Consider the following 14207-nt stretch of genomic DNA (forward strand, 5'->3'; position numbering starts at 1 on the left):
CAGCATTTTGTGAACATGCATTAGCCATAATTTTTTCTGTGTGTTCAGGGAGAAAAAAAAAACACCTTGTTGTTTTATTTAGAACATGTCTACGTATTGTTTATTTATTCTCACAGTAATGGGAACATTGTGAGCACTACTCAGCAATCTGTATTTTATATTTCATATTATGAACACGCATGGCCATAATTATATCTCCTATACAGTCATGAAAAGAAAACATCTTGTTCTTTTATTTAGGATGTGTGTGTGTGTGTGTATTGTTTCTTTGTTATTCTTGCATTATATGAAGATTGTGCACACTACTCTGCAATTTGTGTTTCATATTTTATAAATTTGATGTAACTAGTACTTTTTCTGGGACCATGTATTTGTAAATTGTGTGAACGTTAGCAACTTTATTTACATCTTACATAACAAAAAGCTGTTGCGCACATTAAAGGGCCCTCAGGCAGACTCAAGCTATCTTGTATAGCTTCTCGCATGGAGGACCCCCAACTGTTGTTGGAAAATAAAGATATTCTATTCTCAAAGGTATATGCAGATGCTAAAGCCTGCCTTTCAAACCTTTATTCTACAATTACATGATCACACAGGCTCTGAAGAATCCTGCTTATTTGTTTATAATGCTTGATTCAAGTTTTCTTTATATACAACATACTTCATAATGGGCAGTGTGCTGACAGGAACTAGCTCATTTAGAGAGTACCGGAATATCAACATTGTTTTATAGTAATGGTGAAAAAAGCTTCTCTTTATTTAAAAACTGTTTGAAAGATATTCAATACGATTTGCTTTTGGAACTATTTGATTCATATTCAATCAGTCTCAAAAGTTACTATTTGCACACCCCTGAACTTTTGTAATAAAACCTTGTTAATACACACCTGCTTAATAAGTAACTCCGGTTTAAATGTAGTCGCGATGAATCCCCTGCCCTGTTGCCATTGAACCTAATGTATTGGCTGACTGCTTAAGCCATAGTTGCTTAACGCATGCCAAACAGTTAGTGCATAGTATTCACTTAATGTTTCGGTGCGTACAAGCGTGGAATTGATTAAATGTCATGCCTGCAGGCCATGCATAGGCAAAATTGCGGCACACGGGCCTATTCAGGACTGCAGTCGCCACTGATAGCGATGCCAAAACATAGTAGCCATGACATGTTTCTTGCTCCTATCAATTCTAGCGCTTCCACAGCGTCGTCATGGATGATGACATGGATGATGGCCCTTCAATATCCAACGTATCTAGTATGTTCACCGTCATGAGGGCATTCGCAGAGAAGTGGGGCCTGATGGAGAAACTGGCTCGCGGCCTTGCTGAGATTGAGGATGCCATCGTCCATGGAAGCAAGTGAAAATCACAGTTTTGCTGCTTGCTCACAAATAAAACTTGTCTGCATGTGTGTTTGAGTGAGAATTAACATGTTTTTTTGGCCGGTAAGTCCATAGCCACTCATCTGCCATTGTCAGTTAATTAGTACGTCACTTAGTGCATACCTGATCCATGTTCCCCGCCAACTGCATATTAACGAGGTTTTAGTGTAACACGGATTCTGGTGACATGAACTATTTGTAGTGACTTGCAGAGATATCAATTGTATATGCTTCTCTTATAAGTGACGTGCCACTGGAAGGGATCACAGTGATGTGGAAAGTCCTATACAGGACAAGATGCGTGCTGCAAATTATAAGAGAATGCATTTGCTACATATGCAAGATGTGTCTGAGGTTAGAATTCTGGCAAAACAAAAAAAGAATGTGCTGGTCTTGGGAGATTTATAAACTCAAATTTAGGCATGCATCAGCATACCTAACCAGTGAAACTTAGTGACCCGCCGTGGTTGCTCAGTGGCTATGGTGTTGGGCTGCTGAGCACGAGGTCGCGGGATCAAATCCCGGCCACGGCGGCCACATTTCGATGGGGGCAAAATGCGAAAACACCCGTGTACTTAGATTTAGGTGCATGTTAAAGAACCCCAGGTGGTCGAAATTTCCGGAGTCCTCCACTACGGCGTGCATCATAGTTAGAAAGTGATTTTGGCACGTAAAACCCCACAATTTATTTTATAGTGAAACTTAGTATTTGTAAAATTTTGCCCGTACAACACCAATATGGGGGCGGGCAGGAACAGCATGCACTTTTTTCAAAGATTTCCCTGAGCTGGCACCTTTTGTTTAGGATATATACCCACTTAACTACCTATGATTTACTATTAAACACATCATTCAAGCAGCAGCAAGCAAAGTTGGAATAGCGCAAAACTAAGAGCAGCACACTGTTTTTAGACTGCGGTAGCCTTTTCAGCAACTTTGTTGTCGCTGGTCTCGCCTGCTTCAGGAACTTGTGCGAATAAGCTTGCGCCTAGCAGATACCTCTCTGGTGTCGTAGCTTTCACTACCAGAAGACTTCCGAGGGTATGATCGAAGACCAAAGAGCAACACTTTTTCTTGAGCAGAATTTATTTTTTAGTAAAACTTGACAGAACACTCATAAACTCGTAGAACGAGCCCGAATTTGCAAATTTTATGAAAAGCTCAGGAGTAGGCAGGTATGCAACAACGCGTACATATACATTCCGCCTATCTCTTCTTCACAATTGCATTCCCTGCAGGTACATTTGATGTGCTTGAGCATCATGTGTGCAATGTTTCTGCTAAACAGCTTAAATGTCACAGTGGAATATGTATGTTGTGGCCCGTATGTTTTGAAGAGATTCTATGTATGTGCCGCTGGTGTGACAGCTTAAATGTGCACTGGTAAGCAGTATGCTTAGCAAATTGCCAAAGGGGGCATTCACTATAAAGTCACTTAACGCTGTTACGTACCGGCCTCCATTTTCTCCTTCTTTTTTAACAGCAAAAAGATATAGACAACAAGTAGAGCTGAAAGATATGCATCCACAACAAAGGTAATCGAACTGCAAGGTTGAAGTACTGCTGTTTGCGAAACATTTATTCAAGACACTAGTTTGTGTAACATTTGTTCGTACTGCTTCACAACACCCTGATTCATAAACAACAGTCTTCCACTCGGCATGTAAAGCTCCACGATGGCGCGCAGGAGTCCAATTTTAGCATTTAGTTCCGCTGGTGTCAAAAATATTATGTGCGCTGACACACTTTGAATGATCAACTTTAAGCAGTATTCAGCAAGACCGACGTTTTCGGTTTCGTCGCATATAGCCACAAAACAGCAATCGCCGAACGAGTGCCACACTACAATGCTGTCACCTACATCAACGTCGCTGAAGAAAAACTGTCCTTTGCGTTCCGTCAAGTGCATCGTGACGTCGCTGGATGAGCTCGAAACTTCGGGCGGTGTGTTTTTCATGTCTTCTACCGCGCTCTGATGAAGGCGTTTCAGGAGATCGGATCTAGTCTTTTGCTCCTCGTTCATTTCGCTGGGCCCTCGAGCCGAGCCTAAATCGTTGGTGTCGCCACTGATAGTCGCACACTGCGCGTCGCCGAATTGTGGCCTCTCGTTCCAACCGTAGAATGTCGAGTAAATAATTCCCGACGTTTTCTCCGCTACTGACGCAATAAAAAACGCCAGAACCATGTTCTAAGTCGAACGTTCGTGCATGTACGGTTAGCGAAAGGGGCGTTTCTCACGCGGTATCACTGCAGCTGTGAGATAACTTCCATTGCAGGCTTCTAGTACACGTACTTCCACTATGGCGCACTCTGCCACCGAAATATCAGTAGGTTGTACACATCGAAAAAAAGCAGTGGTTAGATTGCTTATGCCATATGCAGCGATGTTCAAAGCACTATCACAGAACATCTGGCACTATGAAGTTTGCAGCGACTACGACCATGCCTTGACCATATGCCATCGACACCGCAGCGGCCACGGCTGCCGCTGAAATACCACTATTTCTTTCTTTCTTCTTTTAGATTGTCTGTCCAAAACACTATTATTATAAGAATGTGGTAAATTATCAAATTCAAACAAACCAATCGTATCTCTCTTTCTTTTTTTTCGCTATGCAGAGATTGGAACCACAACCGATATGCAAAGTTACCGTAGTAGAGTGCAGACGATATTTTGGTGCCCACGACTACCGCTCTGCCTATTGGCGCCCCAGTCAACACTTCGTCCGCGTGCGAAATGGTTCCAATTTCGAACGCGCAAGCTGCGTCTCTTTCGTAGCGAAGGTGCCAGTTAGCCATTCGTAACGCCAGGTTGAAATATCAATTGCTAGTAAAATGGTTCTCGAAAGTACAGTTGTTTGGTGAGTATTCGGAGAGGTTATCTTCTCTAATGTGACGTGAGAATCATCAAATTTCTGATTATAGGAAACTCCGAAACTGATTTGATTTTCTCGGGTGATCAATTATTTCGTGCCGCAATATTAAGCGTATTTTTCTTTATGTTCACGTAAATGTAGTGAACCTTCTTTTATTATTTTGCAGTGTGGACAACAGCGAATATATGAGGAATGGTGACTTTCTACCGTCGCGCTTGCACGCACAGCAAGATGCAGTTAAAGTCGTCTGCCACTCAAAGATGCGATCCCACCCAGAAAATAACATTGCCCTGATGACAATGTCAAGGTGAGTGTGCGTGCCCATATTTCCGAATAGTATTGCCTGTCCTTGATTTGTTCATATTACTTTTTTTTTTTCGTCTGCACAGTCCTGAAGTTTTGGCGTCCCTCACCACTGATGTCGGACGCGTTCTGTACCGGCTTACACAAATCCAGCTGAAAGGAGACGTAAATTTCGTGGCCACTCTCCGCGTCGCTCACGTACGTTTTTTTTTCTATATTGCATCACGGTGCCGTTGAATTGTCATTACTCGATCTAGCTAGTACACCGAGTTAGACAAGCATGTGTTGCGTTCCTTAGACAAGTACTGCGTTCCTTAAACAGCAGTCAACGCTGTGGAGGCTAGAGCGACTCCTTGCAGTGGCTTCGTTCGCACTTGGATATAGTTCAATGTTTCTTGACCGCAATTGCGCGCAACAACAAGTTTTAATCCTTACAAACAAACGCACTATGGTGTGCGGCTGCTAATGTGTTGTTTTAGATCATTTTTATTTTTGTTGTTCTTTTCGAGAATTTTATTTGCAACCCGTCGCGAGGATAGAGTGCTCTAGCGAGGAGCCTCAGCGAACGCTGTTGGCGCACAGCGAAGCATGGAGGGAACGCGCGGAGTGATAACTTTTTTTGACCGAACTTCTTGCGTGACTTCACAGCGCTGACCGCTATGTACGGAACGGAGTATAGAATGGAGACACGTCATTTAAGTGACGCATCAGCAAGCGTTCGACTGACCGATTGTTATCGGCGAGGGCATAGAGTACGTTTCCTACAATAATTGTATGAAACTCTTATGTGCGAAGGCACTCGAGGTGCCTGAAGCGTTATATCGCGCTGGTAGGCCGAGGTGACCATCGGCAAACCACACGAATAAACAGCTCGCGAGTTTTGCTTTTTTGGTAACAAAATCCCCTTTGTCACGGCGGTTTGGTTATCCCCGGTGGAAGTCAATTGTAATACATGTCACGGTGTCCGCATTTCGATGGGGGCGAAATGAGAAAACACCCGTGTACTTAGATTTATATGCATGTCAAAGAACCCCAAGTGGACCAAATTTCCGGAGTACCCCGCTACGGCGTGCCTCATAATCAGATAATGGTTTCGGCAAGTAAAACCGCATAATTTAATTTTTAATTGTTACACATGTGCATAGTGAGCAATGTTATTTAAATAACACAGCTCACCATGCACATATTGTAATGCAGTTCTTTTGGAACGTCCATCAATCCTTAACAATAAATTTTTTTTATTAATTGAAAGATGGGATGAACTAAAGTTTGGCATTATGATTTCACTTAACAGTGATTCATTGTGAATTGCCCCTTTCGGCACCATTAACAACAAGCAGTTGCAGAATACCAGCCGCATAGTATTGCAGAAGACGTAATGGCAACACTATTTTCAGGCTTCATCTGTGCATAGCTGTTCAGCCTGAGGAACTTGCTGCTAATGCCAAACTGTTTTAGCATGTGACAAGCACTTGTCAATTAAAAGCCAGTTGTTGGTACATTAATGAAAGGTGATGTTCTGCTTGTTTCAAATATGTGCTTCTATGATCAGTGGTGCTATCCATGCCAGTCTTGCCTTGGAGATGTCCTTCTCCTGAGGCTTAATTTTGTCCCTGGTTTGAGAATGCATGGAGTGAACAAATGTATAACAACATTTTCTCTGGCGAAATGGGGGTGGAAAAGCAAGTGGTTGAGATGCAGTGCATTTCAGAGTGCTTCCTCGGCGACATTTTCGGGGCAAGACTGGCAGAAATCAGTAGCATGAACCACAACTCCCTCATTTCGAGTAACTTTGTCAGTCTATAGCGCTTGTACTCTTGCCTTGTTGCAGTGGCTGTGAGGCTAATTTTGTAGGAATTGTGAATCTGGAAGTGTTGGTCGAAAGAGGTACTTACCTGTAGAGTCAGTTGGCCACTTCGAATCAGCTCTTGGAATTTGGCATTAAATGATGCATTTTGTCTTGTAACAGAGCAATCAGATATGTGGTGTGCATTTTTGCATATGGAGTACCACTGATTGGTGTCAACTATTAATACTTCTCTGTCAAAGATAAAAGTGCTTTCTTTGATGAAGATGGAAAGTGCAGCTCCAGTGTTACATGGAATATTAAGTTCAAGCTGCATTGAACAAGGTGGACAGGTTTCTATTATGAGTATACAGGGTGTTCCATGTTGCTGGACAGGACCCAGGCAATGTTGTTTGCTGTCGCTTGGAGCAAGTCGGACAATTTCTCTTTTTGCCTAATGACATAATTAGTTATAATTAATTAACTTCTAAAATATTATAATCAGAACAAAAATGTCAATCAGTCTATTGTAGACCCTCATGAAAAATTCCTGATCCATCTTTCTGTTGCTCTATAAGTACTACATAAAAGTTTTTTCTAAGCGTGAAAGGAGCCCTCAAAAGCACACAATAAGTGTTTTGCAGGCTTCTTTTAACACTTGGAAAAAGCTTTTATGTCACACATATTGAGCAACAGAAAGATTGATCAGGAATTTTTCATGATGGCCTACAATTTTCTGACTGACAATTTTGCTCGGATTATAATATTTGTGAATTAATTAATGTTGACTAATTATGTAGTTAGGCAAAAAAAAAATAGTCGGACTTGCTCCAAGCAGTGGCAAACAACATTACCTTGGTTCTGTCGAGCAACGTGGCACTCGCATATTTTTTTAAGTTTCAGCACAAGTTACGTGGGGCACCCTGTACATGTGTTAACATAAAATACTAAATAAGCGCTGTGTCACAAGAACATACAGCATTTATCTTCAGAGTGCTTTGTAAGACGTGTCTGAACCTGCTATTTATTTGCAGCTTATGCTCAAGCATCGTGAAAACAAGAGCCACAAAATGCGTATGGTAATTTTTGTAGGCAGCCCCGTTGTCACCACCACAGGAGAGGTTTGTATACATGATAATTTATATCTAAGGCCGAAGCCTGCCTGACAAACATAATTCTCTTTTCTTTTTTCTTCAGCTTGGTTTGCTTGCCAGACGCTTGAAGAGAGAGAAAGTCAATGTTGACATTGTGAACTTTGGGGAATATGTGAGTTATGCAGTTCACACTACTGTGAAGTAATGTGGGGCGCTATAACGTAAAACTATTCCAAACTATTCCACCGATCGCTCCGCCACTGGCTACTCGCCCCTGCCGGAGAGCATGGGTTTATTTGTGTGTAATAAAACTTTTTGCGTGGCCATGTAACATTTTAGAGAACTTTCAGCACGTTTACGACGTCGTTCTGCCAACTCTTCTTTGCTGAGGATCCGTTTTAGCATCATTCTTAAGGTTCCGTTGCGTGCCGCTGCGATTGTCGACGAGCCACCGCAAGCTAAGTAAGAGAAAGCGGACCAATCGCTGACGGTGGCACCACCCTCTTCATCCAGTTATCAATATTCAGTACAATGGCTTGGCCCCATCGAATCCCTTTCCACTTGAGCATGCTCCTCGCCTCTTGTGAGCCAATTAGATAAGACAAGCCGCTCAGTGCAGGTAATGTTATTCGTTTTTCAAGCAAACAAAAGTGACCTCCTATGAACGACAGAAGCATTTGATTGGTTTGTTCAGAAAACCCTGCGAGTGACCGCCCAATGCTTGCGTCGGCGCTTACGCAAATTTGACGTCAGGAGATTGGAATAGTTTTACGTTATACGGCCCGTGATCAGCATTGCAGTAAAATTCTCTTTCATTCCATTCAGGCTGCAAACATGGGAAAACTGTCAAATTTCATCAGCATCCTCAATGGAGATGGTACTGGCAGGTATGTTCATTGCCATGAAAAACTCAGACTTTGTGGGACAAAGCAATTCCTCTGCTCTTGTTTCAAGCACAGCTTATGCTAAAACATTAAGGTAAATATATCAGCATACATGCTTTAGCATGCGCACTTAAACTGGTTATCTGTCTCATTGTAATGTTTGAGGTTAACAGTAATGCAGTAGGATCATGTAGCTTACCTAGAACTCTCGGACCGTCGCTAGAGATCGTGAAAAGCGGGAAATGCAGACGTTTTTTTTTTCCAAATCCGCGTCGAATGCAAGAAAACTACTATTTATTATTAATAATTTTTTGAATTTTTAGTATCATTATTATCTATACGAATGTCAAGTCACTCACGCTGCTTGATCGCAACGCGCTAACCTTAGAGCCCGCGTGGCCCCGTGTTGAGATCGCAGCGCCGGATTCTTAGACGATCTACTTCGGTGATACGATACTTTGCCGTCAGGTGCGCATTTATTGGTTGTTTTAGCAAAATCGGATGAGCTACGTCATCCGATTTCGCTCAACCAGCCAATCAGCGCGCACCTGACGGCGAACTATCGTCCAGGCGATAGTATCGCCGAAGTGGATCATTTCAGAATACGGCCCAAGTCAATTCCCACTCATCTTTCCCTGCAATCATGAATGAAACGCGCGTTCTGCACGGACTGTGGGCCGCGAATTACACAGCGATAAGTCTTGCGCGCCGCTGCCATGATGGTATTTCCACGAAGGCCGGATGTGGCGTGCGGCACGTGGTTCTGTTCAATCCAAACTGTAATATTAATCTGTCCAAGTGGCGGTTGGGGTCCGACGCATTTTGGCCTGCTTGGGGAACCCTTAAATGGCGGAAACGACATGACAAACCCGGCAATGCGGATATATCCGCCACTCGGTGAAGATTGCGTGCCATCCATGTTTTCTTTTGGAGACGCGCGTATCGGACCGGGAGACCCTTTGCGTTCTTGAAGCAGCGTGGTGATCCACTTTGTGATAACGATAGGCCACAGGTAGTATGCTTCACTGCAGGAGAGTTAGTTTTTTCCGCCATTAGTATGTTCAGAGGAAATAAAACCCTTGCTGCATGAGCCATCCATATTTTGACACACGAACGTTGCCCATTTTTCCTTCGAAGGAAAATCATGGCATATGTAGTGCCATTCAGATTGAATGCCTTGTCTGACAGCATCCGCCACAACGTTTCGTCGGCATGAATATTTCTGATGACGCGAGAAGTCATCGCGGTCACGTTCAGTAGGAGAAGTGCACTTGCGGGGCCGCAGTGTACGAATATCGATTAGGCGGTGAACGGGAGTTCGATGTATGCGTAGTATATGTGCTATACTTTTGCATGGGATTTTCACGGGGATTTTAAAAGCGTTGGTAAGTCCAGGTTTGATATATTCGAGATTGACTGTAACGTCCTTATTGTGAGTAGGCGACAAGCGCCGCCACATTATAAATTACGAAGTGGCACAATAAAAGCACCACAAGCAGTTCAGCAACAGTGGCCATTGTGCCTAAGTTTCTGCAATTTGTCATTATAAATCATATTACAAGATGGAAGTTATTTGGGAAAGCAAATTGATGGTCAATAACTTGCCGTACAATCCACTTAAATATAATAGTACCACGAGTTGAAACCGGGGCCGTATTCTGAAACGATCCACTTCGGCGATAGTTCGCCATCAGGCGCATGCAGATTGGTTGTGTTCGCAAAATCGGATGAGCTATGTCATCCGATTTTGCTAAACCAGCCAATCAGTGCACGCCTCATGGCAAATTATTGGCGAGGCAATTAGTATCGCCGAAGTGAATCGTTTCAGAATACGGCCCCATGCAGCAGCAGTGAGACTTGGAACCTCTTTCTCCATAATTAATCACCATGAAGATATAGGCCACTGATAAGAGACACTAAGTGAGATAGATATGAAACCAGTTTATTTTCATACAAGACACACATTAAGTGCATGCCACATGCAGTTTCTTCCAGCTTTCCTTTCGGGTCCCATTCAGTCTTTCTATTCAAGGCCTTCCACAGCTTTGAGCATGGCTGCTCATGCAAAAGTATTTTGTCATAACACATCGTAGTGCATATTCCATTTTCACCTGTCGCAATGTTCTCAACACCCGAAATGCACCAACACGCTACACTATGTACGTGGGACATGTCAGATTGCCAAGCTTAAAAAAGTCATTATGGTGGTGGACTCTCTTATAAGGAAGCCTTAACTTTAGGCCAACTCTGATTTCCCTGTTCAGACATATGAAACGCAGGAGTAGTCTCATTACACAAAGGAAATTTTTACTTTTATGAGGGAAAGCTCAGTTTGACCAACGGTTGGAAGAAAAATTTTGACCTAGAAGCTTTAATTTTATTTTTTTTACAAAGAGTACTTAAAAAGTGCTTAAGCAAGGAAATTAAAACAAAAGGTTTACAAGTCCTTGACCCTGCACCAAGAAACATATATTGCAATTCTGTAAACTCTGTGTGTTTGATCATCCAAACAAACAAATAAAGTGTATTAGTTTACAGCTGACATGAAATCTTTATATTGTTTACCTGAGCTTTGCAAAATTCATATTCACTAATTATCAACATAATCGAGAGCAGTGTATACTGCCAATTTAGTGATGTCCCAGTAGATGCAGTTTACAGAACTGCGATATTATTTAGAAGGGCAGCAGTTTGAGCTAGATGATATTCCATAGTCTAAGTTTAAAGTGCGAATGAAGATGCGACGACAAGAAACACAGACAATCGCTTACCAGGACGGAAGGATGCAAAGAAACACATGGTGAGGAGCCTGATGAACTAGAAATATAACTTGAAAGGGTGGCAGTTTGGGCTAGTTGGTATTCCATAGTCTTATATTAAAGTTTAAAGTGCAAACGAAGATGGGACGACAAGAAACACAGATGAGCGCTTACCAGGACGGAAGGATGGAAAGAAACATATGGTGAGGAGCCTGATGAACTAGAAATATAACTTAGAAGGATAGCAGTTTGGGCTAGTTGGTATTCCATAGTCTAATAAGTTTACGTGTTTCTTTGCATCCTTCCGTCCTGGTAGGTGCTTGTATGTGTTTCTTGTCGTCCCGTTTTCGTTTGCGCTTTAACTTAATTAAACTGTGATATTACATTTTATTGCCAAGTTATAAAATTGGAAACCTGATCCTTCATATTCCTTTTCCTGTTTACGAATAACTTTTGTAAAAAAATTGGTGGCCTAAGGGGAAAATGTGCTCCCAACTGCTGGTAGGTTTTTTGTTTAAATGCAAGAAACATCAAAATTGGTTCAGTGGATGCTGAGCGGTACGGTTTGTCTGCTCCCAAGGCAATGCTTCCTCTTGAGCCCTGCCGGCTGTAAACAAAGTTTTTGCTTCTTGTTGCATAAACACCACTTTGGTGTCCTTAAACAACTGTTTCTAGTGGAGTGAGCCACCCTAGACCAGTGCTTAATATACCATGCATCCAACGTAACTTATGCCAAAATTTTAAAATATACCGGTGCCACATAGCTGTACAGAAAGAACCTAGGTAATGTTGTTTGCTGTCGCTTTTGAGCAATTCAGATTATTTTTTATATTTTGTCTAATTATATGATTATTTACTATATAATCTACTTCATTAAATATTCAGAGCAAAAGTGTTAATGAGAAAATTGTAGACCACCCTGAAAAATTCGTAGTCCAGCTTTCTGTTGCTCAATAAATGCTACATAAATGTTTTTTCCAAGCCTGACAGAAAGCCAGTGAAATATAAAAAAGCACCATGAGACTAGTTACATGGCACATGCTATATAAACTTTTATGTGGCACTTATTGAGCAAGAGAAAGTTGATCAGGAATTTTTCAGGATAGTCTACAATTTCTCATGCACACTTTTGCTCTGAATATAACATTTGAGGAGTTGATTGATTAACAGTAACTGTGGGCTTACTAAGCAGCGTTAAAGAATTGACTCGCCATGTTGGCCCTGTGAAAGCAGATGTCCAGCGAAGCTCTTGCAAACCACCGCTACAATTGCTGAGGGGGGTATGCAATGCTTCATTGCTTTAGAGTAATGGTGATTTTGACAGCACACCACTGCTGGTCATATTGCTGTTTCTTTTTTCCTTTGTTGCTCCTCATATTCGTGCTCCTCCTCGGGAGTCCCAACTATGCATTGCCTACCAATAGCAGTGCTGCAACAACAATGAAATCAGTTGCTAGGCTGGTTCCTTCAGATACGAAAGGCTAGCGACTTCACTCCCCACGTCGCAAGCTGAACAGTAATCTTTACCAAAAGTGTGTGCGGTGAGTGCTATGTTCTTTGTATTGTTATCAGGAGTGCCTTATCATCAATTACGCGATTCAGGTGCTTGTTTTGTGCTTGTTCATTATTGAAACAAATGCTGTTCTGTATGTTGTATGTGCGATTCCAAAGAATGTATGCACCTCTTGCTTCACATTGCTGAGTGCTTGAAGCTTGTTTCACCTCCATTGTGGGTCAGCTCAGTATTGCACCACCTCCGGAATTGGCCCATATTTTTGCCCACGGACATGGACACAAAAAGTGCCAATCAACCAGAGGCTAACAGCTTCACTGTAAAATTTGGTGACTTTATTTCAGCATTTGCGAGACATCCAACTGCAGATCCACCCGCCATCCATTCCTCTTGCTTCTCTTTCTTGCCTATCTTTGCACCATGGGGGGTATTCTGCAAGTGTCCACCAAGTGGACTTCTCCATTTCGTTTGCTGCTGGAGTTCTGATTGGCTGGGCTTGGATACACATCAGTAGTAGATGGGCACCCCCAGCCAATCAGCACTTCAGCAGCAGATGAAATGGACATGCCCACTAGGTGGACACTTACAGAATAGCCCCCTAGCTCAGGTGGTTGATCAGGGATGCGCCAGAAGAAGGAAGAGGCACCACAGGTGGGCACGCTGACAATAGGGTCAAGTTTGATCCTTTCGAGAGCAACTGTGTCCTCACGCCTATTGTGCAGTATAGTAAATTGGTGTTCTGAATGCTTGATGACTGGGAAGTGGCTGTCATAGCAAGGTTTAAGAGGATGACGGGGCGCATCTATACAGAAGAAAACATAAGAGGACGTTTGCAGACTTGAGGGCAGGAAAATGTTGCATGGACTTGTGTGAACAGAAGTTGGCAAAGGACACAACATTTGCATGAAAGTCCACTGGCACTGGACAAAAGAAGCTGGATCAACAACAGGCAACATGGAATACACAACAACAACATCACCCAGCAAGTGTAGGGTGCAGCCATAAACCATCTCGGCTACTGAGAAGAGCTCTGGCCAAGCAGCACAATTGGCAGGTGCGAAACCCAATCATCTGCATGAGGCTGAGCAGCAAGCACTGCTTTCAAATGCTGGTGCAGCCTCTCAACAAAGCCGTTGGATGCCAGGTGTTAAGCAGCTTGTGTGAGTGCGCACACAGCACAGAAGAGATGTTAGAAATGTGAAAAAGTCAAACTCAAGCTGTCTCCTACGGTCAGTAGTCACCGTCGACGGCACCAGGGCCGGATTAAGAAAAATGGGGGCCCTGGGCTAATGCGCATGCAGGCCCCCTTTCCCTATACTGACCCCCCCCCCCTGTCGCCTGCTACGCTCCTGGAAATATGCCATGTTTCATTTTAATTCCACCAAATTAAAAAGGACGAAGTGCAGTCAACAGGATTGTTATTATTGTTATTATTATTATAAGGAAAACAACAAAACTTGCTTGAAATGCGTGCTGTTGTAAACACCAACACATGTGTTCACTTTATGATTAATCTGCATTCTGTTTTCAGCAAAAGCTAGGCTTTAAGGAAAAGTTTAGTGCACTCAAGACGAACAAGAACGTAGAAAGGACAACGCAGCTCAGATGTCGAT

At 42.7% G+C, this 14207-nt stretch overlaps 2 protein-coding genes across 4 annotated transcripts in view; one reads left to right on the forward strand and one right to left on the reverse strand.

Moving 5' to 3' along the window:
* Positions 1-2940: 2940 nt before the first annotated feature.
* Positions 2941-3891, reverse strand: LOC135902894 (uncharacterized). The gene has a single exon (XM_065433203.2). The coding sequence runs from the start codon at positions 3562-3564 to the stop codon at positions 2962-2964; it is 603 nt and encodes a 200-aa protein (XP_065289275.1). The 5' UTR covers positions 3565-3891; the 3' UTR covers positions 2941-2961.
* Positions 3892-4081: 190 nt separating this feature from the next.
* LOC135902893 (26S proteasome non-ATPase regulatory subunit 4-like) overlaps positions 4082-14207 on the forward strand; it is a 35338-nt gene continuing 25212 nt past the window's right edge. For 2 of the 3 annotated variants that reach the window (XM_065433200.1, XM_065433201.1), the window contains exons 1-6: positions 4082-4240; positions 4422-4562; positions 4645-4756; positions 7379-7465; positions 7542-7610; positions 8264-8325. In XM_065433200.1, the coding sequence (XP_065289272.1) occupies positions 4215-4240; positions 4422-4562; positions 4645-4756; positions 7379-7465; positions 7542-7610; positions 8264-8325 (497 nt within the window). In that variant the 5' untranslated portion in view covers positions 4082-4214. Of the gene's footprint in view, positions 4241-4421; positions 4563-4644; positions 4757-5164; positions 5311-7378; positions 7466-7541; positions 7611-8263; positions 8326-14207 lie in introns of those variants that run through there. The other variant, XM_065433202.1, reaches the window with a different exon arrangement.

Source organism: Dermacentor albipictus, chromosome 1 (assembly GCF_038994185.2).
Source record: "Dermacentor albipictus isolate Rhodes 1998 colony chromosome 1, USDA_Dalb.pri_finalv2, whole genome shotgun sequence".
NCBI lineage: Eukaryota > Metazoa > Arthropoda > Arachnida > Ixodida > Ixodidae > Dermacentor > Dermacentor albipictus.

Bases quoted from the DNA above. Each gene is read 5' to 3' on its own strand.
- LOC135902894 (XM_065433203.2), bottom strand. From the start codon at position 3,564: ATGGTTCTGGCGTTTTTTATTGCGTCAGTAGCGGAGAAAACGTCGGGA.